Raw genomic sequence first — 16,660 nt, 5'->3', positions numbered from 1 at the left:
GGGAGACGTCTAGATGCCAAGGTCAAAATATCTGCTCTGTGAGGCTGCTGTATGGAAGGCTCTCACTCTCTCTCAAGCTCCAACTAAGTTGAGGCTTGAGGCCGGACTGCAGTTCCCAGATCTCGCTCCAAAGCTGGGCCTATGGAGAGGAACAGAGGTTTAAGGAGACAGTAGGGGCTTGACTCTTCAATTACGCATCCAGACATTTTATTGCTGATACTGTGTATCAGCACTGTTCTGGGGGATATGCAATAAACATGTAAACAAACAAGGATATATCAGATAATGAAGTTTACGAAGACCACAAAACAGGGTAATAGTAAGCTGGAGGAGGGAAGGATACTTTAGCCAAAGTAACCAGTGAAGTCCTCTCTGGGGGGTGGTGGGAGGATGACTTGGAGCTGAGAGCTAATTGATAAGAAGCCAGCACGGAAAGATTTGGTTCCATGAGATTTAAATGAGTGTGAAGGCCGGAGCTGCCTTTTTTTTTTTCCCCCCTTAAAGAGCATTTTAAATATTTGTATTGCACTTTATATTTACAAATTACTTCTTGGCCTCCATTCTTTCATTGGTCCTGGTATATACAAGAGAACTGCAATTGCCCCAAACTTGCTGGGTGATCTTGGGCAAGTCAGTGACCTCTCTGAGCTTCAGTCCCTTCAACCATAAAACAGGATTAACAAATGTTCATAGTCTCTTCTCCCTCCACGTAAATCCCTCTATTAACTGCAATACTATGTTCACGTTTCCTCTATTTAGCCCCCAAACCGGGTTACCGTCTCCATTTTACAGATGAGAAACTGAGGCTCAAAGAGGTTAAGTGACGTGCCCACCATTACTCTATAAGTAGCTGGAAGTTGAGTCTTTGGCTCGGGATTCTGGCTGCTTTCCACGGTACCTGAGGTTCACAAACCAGAGACAGAGAGAGGATGTGGCCTCTGACCTCTCACCTCTAACCCGGGTGGGAGGATGTGGATGTCTGACATTCCCATTCGGAATCTGGCCGGAGCCAGAAGAGAAGTCAACCTCCCACCCCTTTGGGAGCTGTGTCATGGTGACTGCGGTCACCAGCTGCCTCACACCTCCACCCCTTCAGAAATTACTCACCCACAGCTTGGCTCCGTCGCCATTTCTCCCTATTTGACCCCGACTCTGACTCTGACTGACCTCTGGGCTCACCAACCGCGGCGCCAGCTTCGCCGTGACTCTGGCCAATGGCCTGAGGAATTTGCTTCCGGTCTTTGGCGCTCCGACCAACCGTAGCCCGACGACTCGTGGGCGGGTGCCGTTACCAGAGATACGAGGGGCCCGGCTGGCGGCAACCAATGAAAGCCTGAAGACACTAGCATCCTGGCGAGTCTGAGCACTGAGGCTGAAACTTTGGAGCCTCACGTGTGGGAAGAGCACAGGAAGTGTGCGTTACTATGGAAACTCCCTCCGAAGCCAAAAAAAGAAAAAATAAATGGCAGTGTTTCACGGATTTTTTTCTTTTCTGGTCAAATTACAAAACCCCAGGAGGGTAGGAAGGGGTGCCTATGTAATGAATGGTACAGTGTCTTCTGCCTTATGGGGAAACTGAGGGCCAGGTCTCAAATTCCGCCTCTCCAACAGGGGTCAAGGGGCCCAACTCTTGGAATTAAAGAGACCCACACTTGAGAGAGCTGAACTCCGGTGTTGCCCAGCCCAACCCACTCCAGTATTTTGCTGGCGAGCTCCAGCACAGCGCTGTGACTGTTAAGGTCATCTTTTGACCTCGGTTCCCCTGAAGATGGCTCTTGGAAAGCTGGGTGGCTACCAGGCTTTAGGTGATTAAGACTGCAAACTACCAACAACAAAAGCCTGTGTTGGTGCTTAAAACTGCATTGAATCTAGAGGGTAAATTGGAATTAGAACAGGCCAACACACTAATTTTTACAGATGAGGAAACTGGGGTCAAAGAAATTAGGGACTTGCCCACAGTCTCCCAGCAAGTTGAGGGCAGTCAAGTCTCAGACCCAGGTTTCTTCCCTCCCAATCTATTTGGCTTCTTCCTGCTAGAATATGAGGCAGCCTGAAATCAATGTTGAAGGCTCTGTTGCAGGAAGAGGGTGAAGTAAGGGGCCGATTGCTACTCATTGAATCTGAGGTGTCAGGCTCCATTTGGTTCCACAACCCCCATCCGATTCCTTCCCTGTTCAGGCAGAACGCATTTCTCCTGCTTCTTTGATTTTATTTAAAAAGCAAAAACAAAACAAAAACTTTAATATGAATAAAAATAGGTACAAATAACAAATTCTTTGTAAAGAGCAGCAACAGCCAAGGATCACCCTCCTTCCTTTCGTCCCTGAAACCAGGCTCTTCTGTCAGGTCCGTTTTATCTCACCCTAACCTGGGGCAGGGTTTCATCTCTATGTAGTGAATAAGATCTAAATTCAGGGGTTGAGGGAGAACGAGGGACGACCCTTCAGCATGGAGATAACTTTGGCCTTGAACAATGAATGAGGCTCCCGAGGAAAATCAAAGGTAGGGCAGAAAAGGGGTAGATTCAAAGGACTGTCACACAGTGGGGCTCTTCTTCTTCCTGTTGGAACAATTTTCCTCACCCTACCTAGGAAGACATTGGTTAAAACGCTGACACCTAGCATGTCCTGCCTGCTTTGAGCTCTCAGACTTCCAGGGAGAGTGGTCTGTGGCCCATTGCGCCAGTGCAGGTGCTTCAATCGTGAATTGTGGCTCCAGGAGGAGCGAGTCCCTCCCCTTCCTCCTGCTTTCCCCAGAGGAAAGGGAGGCGGCCCACATCCTTGAAGTCCCCCAGCTGCTGACTGGGCTCAGGAGGCTGGCAGGAGGCCGCCCAGATGTCCACAATCTTGCGCAAGGTGGAACAGCGCTCCTCCAGCTCTGGTCCCTCGCTCTGCATCAGCAGGTTCGCGAGCTCCCTGCTTAGGTCCTGAATCATGTCGTTCCGTCCTTTCTCCCCTGGCTGGCCTGCATTCGGTATCAGGACAGGGTCCCGGAGCTCCCCGCTGGGCCCAAGGAGGTGCTGGTACCTCTTCTGCCACCGGCGGCACACCATGGCTTCGCCCACGGGCCTCTGGCTGGTGTGCAGCAGCGCCAAAATGTGCCGGCATGGCAGGTGGTACCGCTGTTGAAAGGAGCAGCTGCAGCTGCAGCCGTCCTTGCTCGCCTGGTGGGAGTCCTCTAGCAGCTGCACGTCCACGGAGCAGCCAGCCACGTCCACCAGGTGCGTGGAGTTCTGTACCACCGCCCACTCATTGTGGCATAGCTTGTAGGCCAGATCGGAGCCACTCTGGAGTAAGGAGTCTAGCATGCCGCCCTGGGAGGGCTGTCCCTGGGGCTGCTGCTGCGGCGCCCGCACCTGCTGCAGCTCTGGCTGTGCCTCTTGCATGGGCAGCCTGATGAAGCTCCCTCCACAGATTCCAGAAGGCTTCTTGGACTTTGGTGCCTTGCTTGCTGACCGGGCTCTCTTTAACCTGGGGGGAGCAGTGGGAAAGCTCTTCAAGCCTTTGGTGTTAAAGAAGTCTATGTAATCCACAAAGCGGAGGATGCAGTCCAGCAGGGACTGCTGTTCCCGGAAGAGGCTCGACACCTTGCTGGTGACGACGTCCAGGCTGTCCATGTAGGTGTTACAGGCGTGCAGGCCCTTCCTGACGTGCATGTACCACAGCAGTTCACACGAGAACCAGTGGGCCTGAAGGAAGCTGAAGAGCTGCTCGTTGAGCAAGACTTGGGACATCTGGCAGAGATTTTGCAGGCTGGCCTCAGAAGTGACAAACACGGCCTCCCGCAGGGCTTCTTTCATGAGCCTTTTAAAGGATGGATCTGCTGAACTACGATGCAACTTCTTCTCCAAGAGTCGGGTCGTGTGATAGATGGAGAGGAGGATGCGGGCAGCAGGGAAGATCTCCTGCAGGATGGCTCGATGAGGGAAGGACGGGTCCACGAAGACCACCTTGACCTTGGGCCAATCTGAGTTGAACTCTGTAAAGATACTCAGCATCTTGGCCACGGAGGTGGCTGTCTCGGACTTGAGCACCGCAAAGTGTACCACTCGCCCCTCTCGTTCCTTGCTCTCCACCAAGAAAGCGTAGAGGATGTGGCCCTGGGCATTCTCCACCCGGTGCAGCAAGAGATTCTCAGGGAAGCGGATGAAGAGGTCGCTCATCTTGCTGCTCTGGAAGCTGAGCCTGTCCAGGTCTTGGCTGCTGCCCACACTGAAGGAGGCCATGGAACCCACATCCACCTTAAGAAAGTTCTTCATCACTTTGGCTATCTTGGCCAGGTCAGAAGGAGTGATGCCCTCCTGCTCTGGCTTTGAGGGTGTTTGGACCTTATCTAAGCAAAATGATGGCTCAAACAGGGACTTCTCAGCTGTGCCAAGGTCTTTGTTGATCGTGGGCTGTGCAGGCTGGAGTTTCTTCTGAGATTTGCCAGTGGCGTCTCCTCTAGGACCCGCGGTTTTGGAGTCAACGTGTATATGCTGTGTGTTGAGTTCACTGATAAACAGCCTATCCAGTTTCTCATTGTACCGCAGGAGCAAGTATGCTGGGCACATAGCTGCCGCTGCTGTTCTCTTCCTGTTTGACTGGGTCCGAATACAGACAAATTTCACCTGCACATATCTAGGGAAGGCAGAGGTGAAAATGAAAAAGGTGCTGACCACCCCCTTTCTCTTACAAGTCAACGCCCTGCAGGGACTTACAGCGGCTGATACATTTCCGGGAGACCACAGTGCAATACAGGAAGTAGGAAAGGTTTACATTTTCTCTCCAGTCCCAAAGTATTCAGGTCTTTCTTCAAGACCCCATCCAACTAAAACACCCTTCATGTTCATCTACAGAAGTTCTAAGCCCCAGCTCCTTTTATTTACTCTCATTTTCCCATCTGTAGTTGTCAACAATTCGATCTGAGGCAAAGGTACAAGGGAAAATAGATAAGAGGCAGCAGCAGAGCTGGTTACTCACTGTTTAAAGTGGCCCCTTCATTCCTGCCTTTAGGGAGCCATTGCCTCCTCTGCCTTCTCCTCTCGGCAGCAAAAATAAAAGAGGCCTCGGGGGTTAGGGTGTATCTGGGATCTGGGGTCACCGCTGACTTAAAGAAAAATGTCCACATCCTAAGAGAGTGAGAACCCCTGGGCTAGATGACCTTTAGGATCCTGCTAGCTTTCCATTCTAGGCTGAAAGTGCTGATTCAAAGGAGAACAGTAATTAAATTGAATATCTGCTCTTTTCCCCTTCCTATCCTCATTCAACCCATGCTTCAAGGCCCAAATCAGGCCCCACCTTCTCCAGGAAACCTTTATGGAGGCCCTCAAGCCACAGTAATTGCTCCTTACTTCAGATTCATAGCATTTATTTAAAGGAAAAGGCTTAGCAGATTTTCTGGGTAGCGGTAGTGGTTAAACGGTGGATATGCTGGAAGCTGACGCTCTGGATTTGAATCCAGGCTCTACCACTCAGAAGCTGTTTGACCTTGGGCAAGTCACTTCACCTCTCTGTGTGCAGAGTAACTGCACAACTCCTCATCATAAAATGAAACTAATTAGGGTTGTTATGAAAATTAAATAAGCCACAGACATAAGATTTAGCCCAGAGCCTGGTTCAGCCTTTCATTTATTCTAAATAAAAGTCATCTACTGTTACTACAGCTCCTAAGCCTTGGGACCTTTTCTTGGGCATTTATGCAGTGTCTTTCCAATTGGATGGGGTTGTTTTCAAGTGGCAAGAGCAAGTCAGTCCTCAGTGTATTCCAAGCACCTAACACCACTGCTGTTCCTTCAGCAGATGCTTGTGAAAGATGTGATGGATGAATGACTCAGGGACCACAGGTGGGCGGGACGGGTCACACCCCTGCCTCCTCAGAGAGTGTCCTAACCCAAAGATAGGGGAAGGGGGGAAAAATCTCAGCCCCTGGCATGACATGACACAGCCTGGGCATCTCACCAACTCCCTTCCAAACACTCTGGCCCAGCTGGTCCTGTTTGCTCATCCTGTGGGGAAGCTTAGAAAAATAGGAAGTCACGCCTGAAATAACAGGGCGGAGGGGCCTGAGGCTGAAAATGCCTGCATGTGTGGTGTGCGCAGTGCCAGGGCAGCAACACCGTCCCCAGCTCAGGGAGCAGCCCAGTAGCACGGCAAGGCCAGAGAGGGGTGACCGCGGTGTACCCTCTGCCTAACTCTTCCGCCTGTTTTCCACTGTCCCAACTGTCTTGTTTTATTGTACCCTAGAAAGACAAACTGTCTACTACTTCCCATGTTCACTACACTGTGTCTCACCTCGATGCCTTTGCTCGGGTTGTCTTTCTGTCTGGAATGCCCCACCCATCTGTCTTCATCTCAGAGCTAACTCATCCTTCAGGACTACATGCAACTACCATCTTTCCTAGGATGCCTCCCCCAAGCCCTCAGATTGGGCCCTACCCTTCTGCTGGCTCAACATCTTAGCATAGATCTTAGCTCATAACTTTATATTGACTTTACGTGTTCACAGTATATGCTTGTTAACCTATCTTTTTTTCCCAAAAAAAAGATACTGGTGAGTGCCAACCATAAAGCTCTTTCCACCTTTCCTGGTTCTATTAATGATTGCACCTCCCAGGGTGGAGACATTGGCATTCTTTTTAATTCCTCCTTCTCCATGTCTATATCCAGTGTGGTAAGTCTTTTCAGTTCTTTCTTCCCACTATTACACATATTAAGAATTATTATATGCCAGGCTACATGTAAGCCCCTTACATGCATCCTTTTACATTAAGAAAAGGGTTCTATCATCCACATTTTACAGATGAGGCAACAGGCTTAAAGAGCTTCTCAAGGATGAGAATCTGGGATTTAATCCTCCAGCTAAAACTGGACGACCTGGGATGTGAACTAAGCCTGCTTGGCTACAGTCTATGTAGTTAACCATTATGTTGCCTGTCTTCTTTCAAAATACTTCTCCCTCTCTGAATTCTCATTTTTACCCTCCTCAACTTGACCCTCAATGCTTTGATTGTTCAGGTTCAATAACTTCCTTAAAGATCTCTAAACATACTGTCCTTGTTTGGTGCGTGACATGCACCATGCACGTCAAACTTAAAGGGTACTAGGTTAAAGCCTCTGTTATTTTTTCCTGCTTCCCTTAATCTTTTTTAATTTTAACTTTTAAATTTTTTGGCTGCACCATGCGGCTTGCAGGATCTTAGTTCCCTGACCAGGGATTGAACCCGGGCCCTCAGCACTGAAAGTGCCAAGTCCTAACCACTGGACCGCCAGGGAATTCCCCTGCTTCCCTTAATCTCTGGTATTGAGTATAATTTACACACAGTGAAATACACAAATCTTTTGTAAGAATTCTTTGAGCACTGTAGTAATTTTAATCTGTATTTATTTCTATCTCCCAGGTGAAAGCATAGACTCTCTTCAAGACAGGGATGGGGTTTTATACTTTTCTGAATCTCCCTTAGTGCTTACATCCAAGTGTGCTCAGCCAGGATCTGGAAGAAGGGAGTCAGCCAGTCTTGCTTCCTTTCAATGTTCTCTGTACATGTTTATTTCCTCTACCTGGACTGTGCCCCCAGTGTACTCCCAGTGCCTGGCACTGCACCTGGCACAGACTAGGTGCTCTGAACACACACCCTGAATGAACACTAAATGAGTGATTGCATGACACAGAAAATTCTCCTTTTAACATGAGTAGCACATTAGGAAGACCACTGGGAGAGTTCTGTCAGGTGACTTGGCTTCTATCCCAGCACTATTACTAACTATAACTTTGGACAAGTCCTTTGTTTAATTTCAAACATTTACTAAGTCCTACTATGTACCAAACACTATACTAGTTGCTCAGAAGGCTACAGAAACAAATTAGGTAGTCTCTACTCTCAAAGTCTAGTGAGCAGAAAGATTATTACACAGATGGCCAGTAAAGCCAAAACTAAGTGAATGGTTAAATAGAGGTACAAGCAATATACCTATAATTGAATAAAGAGTGATTTACCCTGACTATAGGGATTGGAACAGATCTAAAGCTTTTGATTAATTTCACATAAGATTTGTGTCCTTGTTGCATGTAAATTGCACCTTGAGCAACGAACAGAATTTTTACAGGTGGAGTCAAGCCATTTTAGACAACATAACCTGAGTTACGAACAAGACTCTGGAACCAGAAGATCTGAGTTTATATTCCAGCTTTACCACTTAGCTATGTGAACTTGGACAAGTCACTTCACTTCCTCTCAGCCTCCAATTCTTATCTATAAATATAGAAATAACAAGAGTACTGATCTACGAATAATCAGTACCTGATCCAAGAATAATCAGTACCACTAAAAGTGGATTCATTTAAAAGGCTGTGGCAGACAGAGAAAGATAACTACTGTATGATATCACTTATATGTGGAATCTAAAAAATACAACAAACTAGTGAATATAACAAAAAAGAAGTAGATTCACAGACAAAGGGAACAGACTAGTGGTTAACAGTGGGGAGAGGGAAGCGGGGAGGGAAAATATAGGGGGTAGGGGATTAAGTGGTACAAGGATATATTGTACAACATAGGGAATATAGCCAATATTTTATAATAAGTATAAAAGGAGTAAAACCTTTGAAAATTGTAAATCACTATACTGTACACCTGTAACTTATATAATATTGTACATCAACTATTCTTCAATTAAAAACAAAAAAAGGCTGTAGCAGGATTGGTTGGTGGCCAACCCAACATTCCTTAGCCCCCTCCTTCCTTCCTTCCTAACTGAAGGCCAATTATATTCAGGTTGCCATTCCTCTCCCACATAGCTAAGTGCTTCGGGGCTACTCTAAGCGAATTAAGGTAATCTCGTTAGGAATGGCCATGGATACTGGCCCAATTCTGCACAAAGAAACATGATAGGAAATGTGCAGGAAACCCAGGCAGGCTTTTGCCTCTGGATGTGACTCCTACATTTGTGCCATGTGGCGAGCCATCCTGAGGGCAACGCTGAGACCTGAGGATGGCAGAGTGGAAAGATGGGAAAAGCCTGGGCCGCTGAAACAATCACCTTCTCTGGGCTAAGAAATAATGCATTTTGAGTCAGGGTTTTTGGTTAATTACAGCCAAAAAAAACCTCGCCAGGAACCACATTTCACAGGAAATTAGTGGGAAAAAAAGATTTGAGCAATCTTTAAAAAAATGAGATGAAAATTATGAAAATATTATATTTAATGAAATTTAAGTTATAATGGCAGCTATCTGCCAATTCTTAGAATAATCAAAGAACCACTTAAAGCATCAACTTTTTTTTTTCTTGGTATATCTCCCCCAAACACTCCGATACTTTATTTCCTGTCTTACTTTTGCAATATGTAAGGGTCAATTTTACCAAAATATTCCTGGGCTTTATCACGTTTGCCAAGGGCCTAATTTAATTTTTTACTATGCAAATCCTTTGCTTTTCACGTCTGTACATATCATTGTCCTGCTGATTTCCCTTTCCATTTGTCAACTGGCATAAGGCTGCAGGTGATGTAAGGATTTCTCTATCATTACTTTCAGGGACTTCACCAAGTCCTACAGCTCTTGGAAGACATGCAATTTCAGTTTGCAATCAGTTTTATTTGCATTTTATAATCCTTATGTTTACCACATCTATTCATTTGCCAAAAACTCACTACCATAGATGTTGATGGAACCGGTAGGATAAGCAGGAAGGAATGACTAAGTAGTGACTAATTTTTAAAGTGGCTAGTTTGTTAGCAAGATTTGTGCTTTCCTACAGAGCCTTGTGATTAGTGATACATGGAAAAATGAAAACTCAGATAACAATGGCTTAGTTCAAAGAGTGTGATGAGGATTAAACAAAACAATGTCTGTAAAGCTCTCAGCAGAGTGTCTAGAACATGTTCCAAAAAAGTATTCAAAAAAGGTAGTTATTAAACTGAACAGCAATGGAGAGAGACATTGGAATACTTCACGGTTTGAAGACTAGCAATCCCCCAAGGACATAACAAAAAGAAAAACACAACAGCCTTATGTAAAAATATGGGAAGGGAAGCTGGGCATAAAATCACAGAATCTCCCAGTCGATTGGGACTTTGGGTCATTTAGTAGTACCTCCCACAACACATTTTTCTGACTCTTAAAAGTACCGGGGCTTGAACTTCCCTGGTGGTGCAGCTTAAAAATACCGGGGCTTGAACTTCCCTGGTGGTGCAGCGGTTAAGAATCCGCCTGCCAGGGACTTCCCTGGTAGCGCAGTGGTTAAGAATCCGCCTGCCAATGCAGGGGATACGGGTTCAATCGCTGGTCTGGGAAGATCCCACATGCCGCGGAGCAACTAAGCCCGTGCGCCACAACTACTGAGGCTGCACTCTACAGCCCGCGAGCCACAACTACTGAAGCCCATGCGCCTAGAGTCCGTGCTCCGCAACAAGAGAAGCCACCGCAATGAGAAGCCCATGCACCGCAAGGAAGAGTAGCCCCCGCTCACCGCAACTGGAGAAAGCCCGCAGGCAGCAACGAAGACCCAACGCAGCCAAAAATGATAAATAAAATAAAATAAAATAAAATAAAATTTATTTTTTAAAAAAGAATCTGCCTGCCAATGCAGGGGACACGGGTTCGAACCCTGCCCCGGGAAGATCTCACATGCTGCAGAGCAACTAAGCCCGTGCGCCACAACTACTGAGCCCGTGAGCCACAACTACTGAAGCCCGCGTGCCTAGAGCCCATGCTCCGCAACAAGAGAAGCCAACGCAATGAGAAGTCCGTACACTGCAACAAAGAATAGCCCCCGCTCGCCACAACTAGAGAAAGCCCACGCGCAGCAACGAAGACCCAACGCAGCCAAATTAATTAATTAATTAAATTAAAAAAAAAATACTGGGGCTTCCCTGGTGATCCAGTGGGTAAGACTGCACACCCCATGCAGGGGGCCCGGGTTCCATCCCTAGTCGGGGAACTAGATCCCGCATGCCGCACATAAGCCCGCATGCTACAACGAAGATCCTGCATGCCGCAACTAAGACGCGGGACAGCCTAAATAAATAAATAAATATTTATTTATTTAAGAAAAAAAAAACCTACTACTTTCCATCATGTACTCCAGTTATGACTTTGGCAAATATTTACTGAGCGCTATGCTTCAGCAACTGCATGTATTTAATCTTCACCACATCCTTCTCATTCTACAGAGGATGAAACTGTGTCATGGAGATTAAAAGTCTTGCCCAAGGTCAGAGTTAAAGCCTGTCTTTTTTTTTTTTTGGTTCTTATACATATATATATATATATATTTTTTTTTTTTTTTTTTTTTTTTAATTTCTGGCTGTGTTGGGTCTTTGTTGCTGTGCATGGGCTTTCTCTAGCTGCCGTGAGCAGGGGCTACTCTTCATTGAGGTCTAACCACTGGACCGCCAGGAATTCCCTTTTACTACTATTTTAAAGAAATCATTATTTCTGTGATTAGAGTTTAATATTTGTCTCCCTGGCTGGAGGGGAAGCTCCATGAGGGCAGGGACTCAATTTATCTTTTCAACACTGTGTCTCAGACACTAGCATGGAGAAAGTTTTCAGTTAACGATTGGTAAAATCAATGAATTAAAGGGCTCATACAATGTAATAAGTGATGTAGAGTGATCTCCAAAATATGCTGACAAGTGAGAAAAGCAAAGGTGCAGAATGATGTGTATAAATAGTATGCAGCCACCTGTGTTAAAAAAAAAAGGATGGAGCTCCCCTGGTGGCGCAGTGGTTGAGAGACCGCCTGCCGATGCAGGGGACACGGGTTCGTACCCTGGTCCGGGAAGATCCCACATGCCGCGGAGCGGCTGGGCCCGTGAGCCATGGCTGCTGAGCCTGAGCATCTGGAGCCTGTGCTCTGCAACAGGAGAGGCCACAACAGTGAGAGGCCTGCGTACCGCAAAAAAAAAGGATACATATGTACACACAAGATATGTTTGTTCAGCTCATGCAGCTCAATATTAAAAAAGCAAACAACCCAATCAAAAAATGGGCAGAAGACCTAAATAGACATTTCTCCAAAGAAGACATACAGATGGCCAGGAAGCACATGAAAAGCTGCTCAGCATCACTAATTATTAGAGAAATGCAAATCAAAACTACAATGAGGTATCACCTCACACCAGTTAGAATGGGCATCATCAGAAAATCTACAAACAACAAATGCTGGAGAGGGTGTGGAGAAAAGGGAACCCTCTTGCACTGTTGGTGGGAATATAAATTGATACAGCCACTATGGAGGACAGTATGGAGGTTCCTTAAAACACTAAAAACAGAATTACCATATGACCCAGCAATCCCACTACTGGGCATACTACCCTGAGAAAACCATAATTCAAAAAGACACAGGCACCACAATGTTCACTGCAGCACTATTTACAATAGCCAGGTCATGGAAGCAACCTAAATGCCCATCGAAAGACGAATGGATAAAGAAGATGTGGTACATATATACAATGGAATATTACTCAGCCATAAAAAGGAACGAAATTGGGTCATTTGTAGAGACGTGGAGGGATCTAGAGACTCTCATACAGAGTGAAGTAAGTCAGAAAGAGAAAAACAAATATCGTATATTAACGCATATATGTGGAACCTAGAAAAATGGTACAGATGAACCAGTTTGCAGGGCAGAAATTGAGACACAGATGTAGAGGACAAATGTATGGACACCAAGGGGGAAACGTGGCACGGGGTGGTGGGATGAATTGGGAGATTGGGATTGACATATATACACTAATATGTATAAAATGGATAACAAATAAGAACCTACTGTATAAAATAATAAATAAAATTAAATTTAAAAAAAAGAGATATGTTTGTTCAGGCTCACGGGTATCTCAGGAAGATAATAGCGGTTGTCTCTAGATAACACAGTGGAAGGGACACTGACTTTTAGACCCTTTGATGTAATGTGAAATTTTTAAAAAATTAAATGACTATATTGACCACTCAAAAACAAATTCATTTATTAAATTGTTCAGCCTGCAAAAACAAAACCAATCCGAACCTCTAATCTGTTAGCTGAGTCCCTTCCATTCTCTTTCGCACTGCTCCAGCATAAATCTTCCTTCCAGCCAAGCAGGTCTCCTCACTGCCTTCCAAGTACAGCAATGTTAATATCTGCACTAGCTCACACACCATTTCTCCATCCAGGATGTTAACCTTCCTGTGATAGGCAGAATGGTCCCCCAAAAGACGTCCACTTCCTAATCTCTAAAACCTGTGAATATGTTAGGTTACATGGCAAAGGGGAATTAAGATTGCAGATGGAATCAAGGTTGCTAATTAGCTGATTTTTTAAAGGTAAATTATCCTAGATTATCTGCACAGGATCCTAAAAAAATGGAAGAGGGAGGCAGAAGGGGAGCCAGAGAGGGAGATGGGACGAAGCAGGGTCAGAGTGATGTGATGTGAGGACTCCACCAACCACTGTTGGCTTTGAAGATGGAGGCAGGGGACCATGAGTCAAGGAGTGTGGGCAGCTTCTAGAAGCTGGAAAAGACTCAGAAACAGATTCTCCTCTAGGGACTACAGAAAGAAATGCAGCTCTGCTGACACCTTGGTTTTAACCCAGTCAGATCTGTGCCTGACTTCTAACCTACAGAACAGTAAGATACTAAATTTGTGTTGTTAAAACCACTATGTTTGTGATATTTTGTTAGAGCAGCAAATACACCGCCTGACACCTCCCCATCTATGGAGCCCAGCTCAAGCCTCCCTTTCTCACTTGCTTCCCTAGCCCACTGTGATTTTTCTCTGAGTCCCTGCAGCACCAGTTCCGCTGAATTACACATTTAACACTTGATGACTCATTCATTCAACAGTTACTTAAGGCCTGCTATAGGACAAGGCCTGTGCTAGACCCTGGAGACCATCCACCTGAAGGGTGTTTACGCGTGATTATGAGGTGTTTGGACTAGATTCTATGCAAGCAGCATGGTGTTAATCAGTGAGAATGCAAAAAATAGTAAACCAGAGTCCGTCCCTGGAAGAGCTCAGCAAACCAGGGAAACCTCTGTAAACTGTGTTCCTTAACGATGTGCAAATAACTGTAACAGGTGCTGTCAGAACATAGAGTAGGAGCATCTAACCTAATCTTCAGGGAGTTAAGAAAGGCTTCCTGGAAATTATGCTAATAACTGAAGGAAAAGTAACAATTAGCTAAGACAGAGTTTTCCACAAGTAGCCCAAAATGACCTCAGATTATACAAGAATATTTAATATTTAGAAATATATACTATCCTTTTGCCACTATACTGTTACTTCTTATATATTATTGCTTAGATTGGTTCTAAAGCTTCTTTGAATATTAGAAGAATTTCAAGAAAAATGTTAAGTAAATTGTAGTTCAGGATATATAGTACAGAGAGGATAGTTTAAAAACAACTAATGTTTGAGGAAAAGGGAGCTAAGATAAGTGGATGGGCAAGGTTATTCTAACCAGCAGATGTGGTAAGTGCAAGGACCAGGAAGCTGTGGGCTTGGGACAGGAGCTGAATGTGGAGTAAGACCCGGTGTAGATGGAGCACATGGTGCAAGATGAGGAGGTCAGAAGGGTCAGATGGTCTGGCCAGCCAGCTTAGTAACAGTCCTGGACTTAATCATGAGGGCAACGGGAGGCTATTGCACTTTATCCGGACTGTAAGCAGTTTGAAAGCAGGGCATTTTTTGGTATTCTTTGGCTGCTTAGAAGGATGCTACCGGCAGAGATCAAAGTCCAAACACCTCACAATGGTACTTACAGACCTTTTACATAAACTGCAACTGACACAGCCTCCTGCCAAGCATGGCATCCCACATGTTTCTCCAACATGCCACCTTCTTTGACGGATCTGTGCCCTCGCTCCACAGCTCCTTCTGGTCAAACCCCTCTGTGATACTTCATATTAACCATTGAACTTCTACACTAGCCCTGTGCCTTCATTCACAACCCAGCAGAAACCATTACTTCCAGTGCGAAGCCTTTCCCTTTCTTCCCAGCCATCTGTCACTTCTTCTGCACATCTCTTTTAAAGCATTTATCACATACTAGTTGGTTTACCTAAGTCCAACTCTATGCCACCTCAAGCTCTTTGAGGGCAGGTTTAGTTACTTATTCATCTTTATGTTAGCTGTACCCAGCACAACACTGGACTTCAGAGTAGGGGAAAAAAACACAGCCTGCCTGCTTAGAGAGTGAGCTTTGGCCAAATGCCTCAACCCAGAGGTCTCAAACTCAGATACACTTTGACGCACTGAGCTGGCCTATAGAGTGTGTGATTACATTTGAATTGATTTTTTAAAAAAGTGGACACATTCGCATAAAGCCTGGATTGCTGACTCCACTTGTCCCAAATCTGGGAACACTGGATCTTCATTTTCACATGGCAGCCACCAGCTGGAGTTAATTGGCCTGCTCGCCATTTTGCCCAGTTCACACTTCTGTTCTCCCTAGCACAAACACCTGGTGTTGGTTATTTCATCATTCCTTTTTGTATAGTTAAAGTTAAATTTTCTTACACTGGGATGTTTCACCTGAGTCCTTAAGGCAATTGAGTTTTCAACCCTTAGCTTAGCCTCCAAGCTTCTTTTCTCATCTTCCAAATGGAAAAAATAACATTTGCCTATAATTTTCAATACAGTCCTGTGGGGTAAAGCATACAGAATAGAGAACGCTGCCTGGGACATGGGAAGTGTTTGAAAAAAGGTTGTAAATCTCAGGAGCTCAAGAACCATTTACAGAACGAACAAATGAATGAATGAATGAACAAACTACCCAACAAATGACCAGTGTTACTGCTTTGTAAAGAGAAGACTGATGAAGAAAATTCTCGCCAAGGCGTTTTTATCTATTTGTGAAGGCCATACTTTGTGTCTGGGATACGGTAGGTGCTCAAAAAATGGGACAAACTGCAGCTATTATGGATTCCATAAAAGCTGTGAATGAAGGCGTGAGTGAGGGAAGGTGAAGCGGGTGGTCAAAAAGCGATGCCTATGGAGCTTTTGCGCTTTTCACCAGGCACACAGCAGGTGCTCAATAAGTGCCTGTGGCATCCTCAAAGAGACAGGGGCCCAGCTGCACTCCCTCCTCCTCCAGGCTGCCCTCCTGGGGACCATCCGGCCTCCTCCCCACCCTCCTGCCCCGCCCCCGCCCCCCCCTTACAGGATGTCCTCGCGGATGGAGGTGCCGTGGTTGAGGTTGTGGAAGCGGACGGAGACGCAGTCCCTGAGAATGAAGGAGCACCTGTTCTCCTTTTTGTAGGCGCTGAAGCACTCCTTGAAGTCCTCGTAGGTCTTGAAGCAGCTGCCTAGCTCCATGGCCGCCCCCTCTGCCCACACCAGGGGCTGCACCAAGATAAACACCAGGGGTCTGAGGTCACCTCTGAGGGTCTACCGGCTGGCGTGGGCCCAGGACGCCTTAAGGGTGGGCCCCTATTGGGTGGCCTGTTAACGGAGCTCAGGAGAAGCCCTCGGCCTGAGTGGGTTACCGTAGGTTCGGCGGCTTCTTTGCTCTCTTGACAGAGGGGAAATGACACTCAGCCCTTATTATCCAGTCCCGGGGCTCCGCCCCCTCACTGTCACATCCAATCACACACGGGTTCCCCGGACTGGCATTCATTTTCTCCAATCGCTAGAGAGCAGGTGGGCCCACTCACCCGAAGACTGACAGCACCACCGACCAATCATAACCTGCATCCCACT

The 16,660-nt window shown here is 46.1% G+C and overlaps 1 protein-coding gene across 2 annotated transcripts; it reads right to left on the bottom strand.

The window, feature by feature from the left end:
- Position 1: 1 nt before the first annotated feature.
- ZSWIM3 (zinc finger SWIM-type containing 3) lies at positions 2–16,469 on the bottom strand. Of its 2 annotated transcripts, XR_009559212.2 has the most exons (3): positions 16,122–16,469; positions 1,108–4,619; positions 2–139 (listed from the first exon to the last, which is right to left on the bottom strand). XR_009559212.2 is itself a non-coding variant. In XM_030848777.3 (2 exons), exons 1-2 carry the CDS (start codon positions 16,274–16,276, stop codon positions 2,696–2,698), a joined length of 2,079 nt encoding a protein of 692 aa, XP_030704637.1. In that variant the 5' UTR covers positions 16,277–16,469; the 3' UTR covers positions 134–2,695. The 2 variants fall into 2 exon arrangements, 1 of the variants encoding a protein (XP_030704637.1); XM_030848777.3 differs by having other exon boundaries at positions 134–4,619.
- Positions 16,470–16,660: the final 191 nt, after the last annotated feature.

This window comes from Globicephala melas, chromosome 15 (genome assembly GCF_963455315.2).
Source record: "Globicephala melas chromosome 15, mGloMel1.2, whole genome shotgun sequence".
Taxonomy (NCBI): Eukaryota; Metazoa; Chordata; class Mammalia; order Artiodactyla; family Delphinidae; genus Globicephala; species Globicephala melas.
Note: the sequence above shows the minus strand (reverse complement) of the source record. Positions and strands in the feature narration are given on the sequence as shown.

Bases quoted from the DNA above. Each gene is read 5' to 3' on its own strand.
- ZSWIM3 (XM_030848777.3), bottom strand. From the start codon at position 16,276: ATGGAGCTAGGCAGCTGCTTCAAGACCTACGAGGACTTCAAGGAGTGC. The intron at 4,620-16,121 runs GTAAGGGGGGGG...TGCCTTCCCTAG, and splicing joins TCCATCCGCGAGGACATCCT to ATATGTGCAGGTGAAATTTG.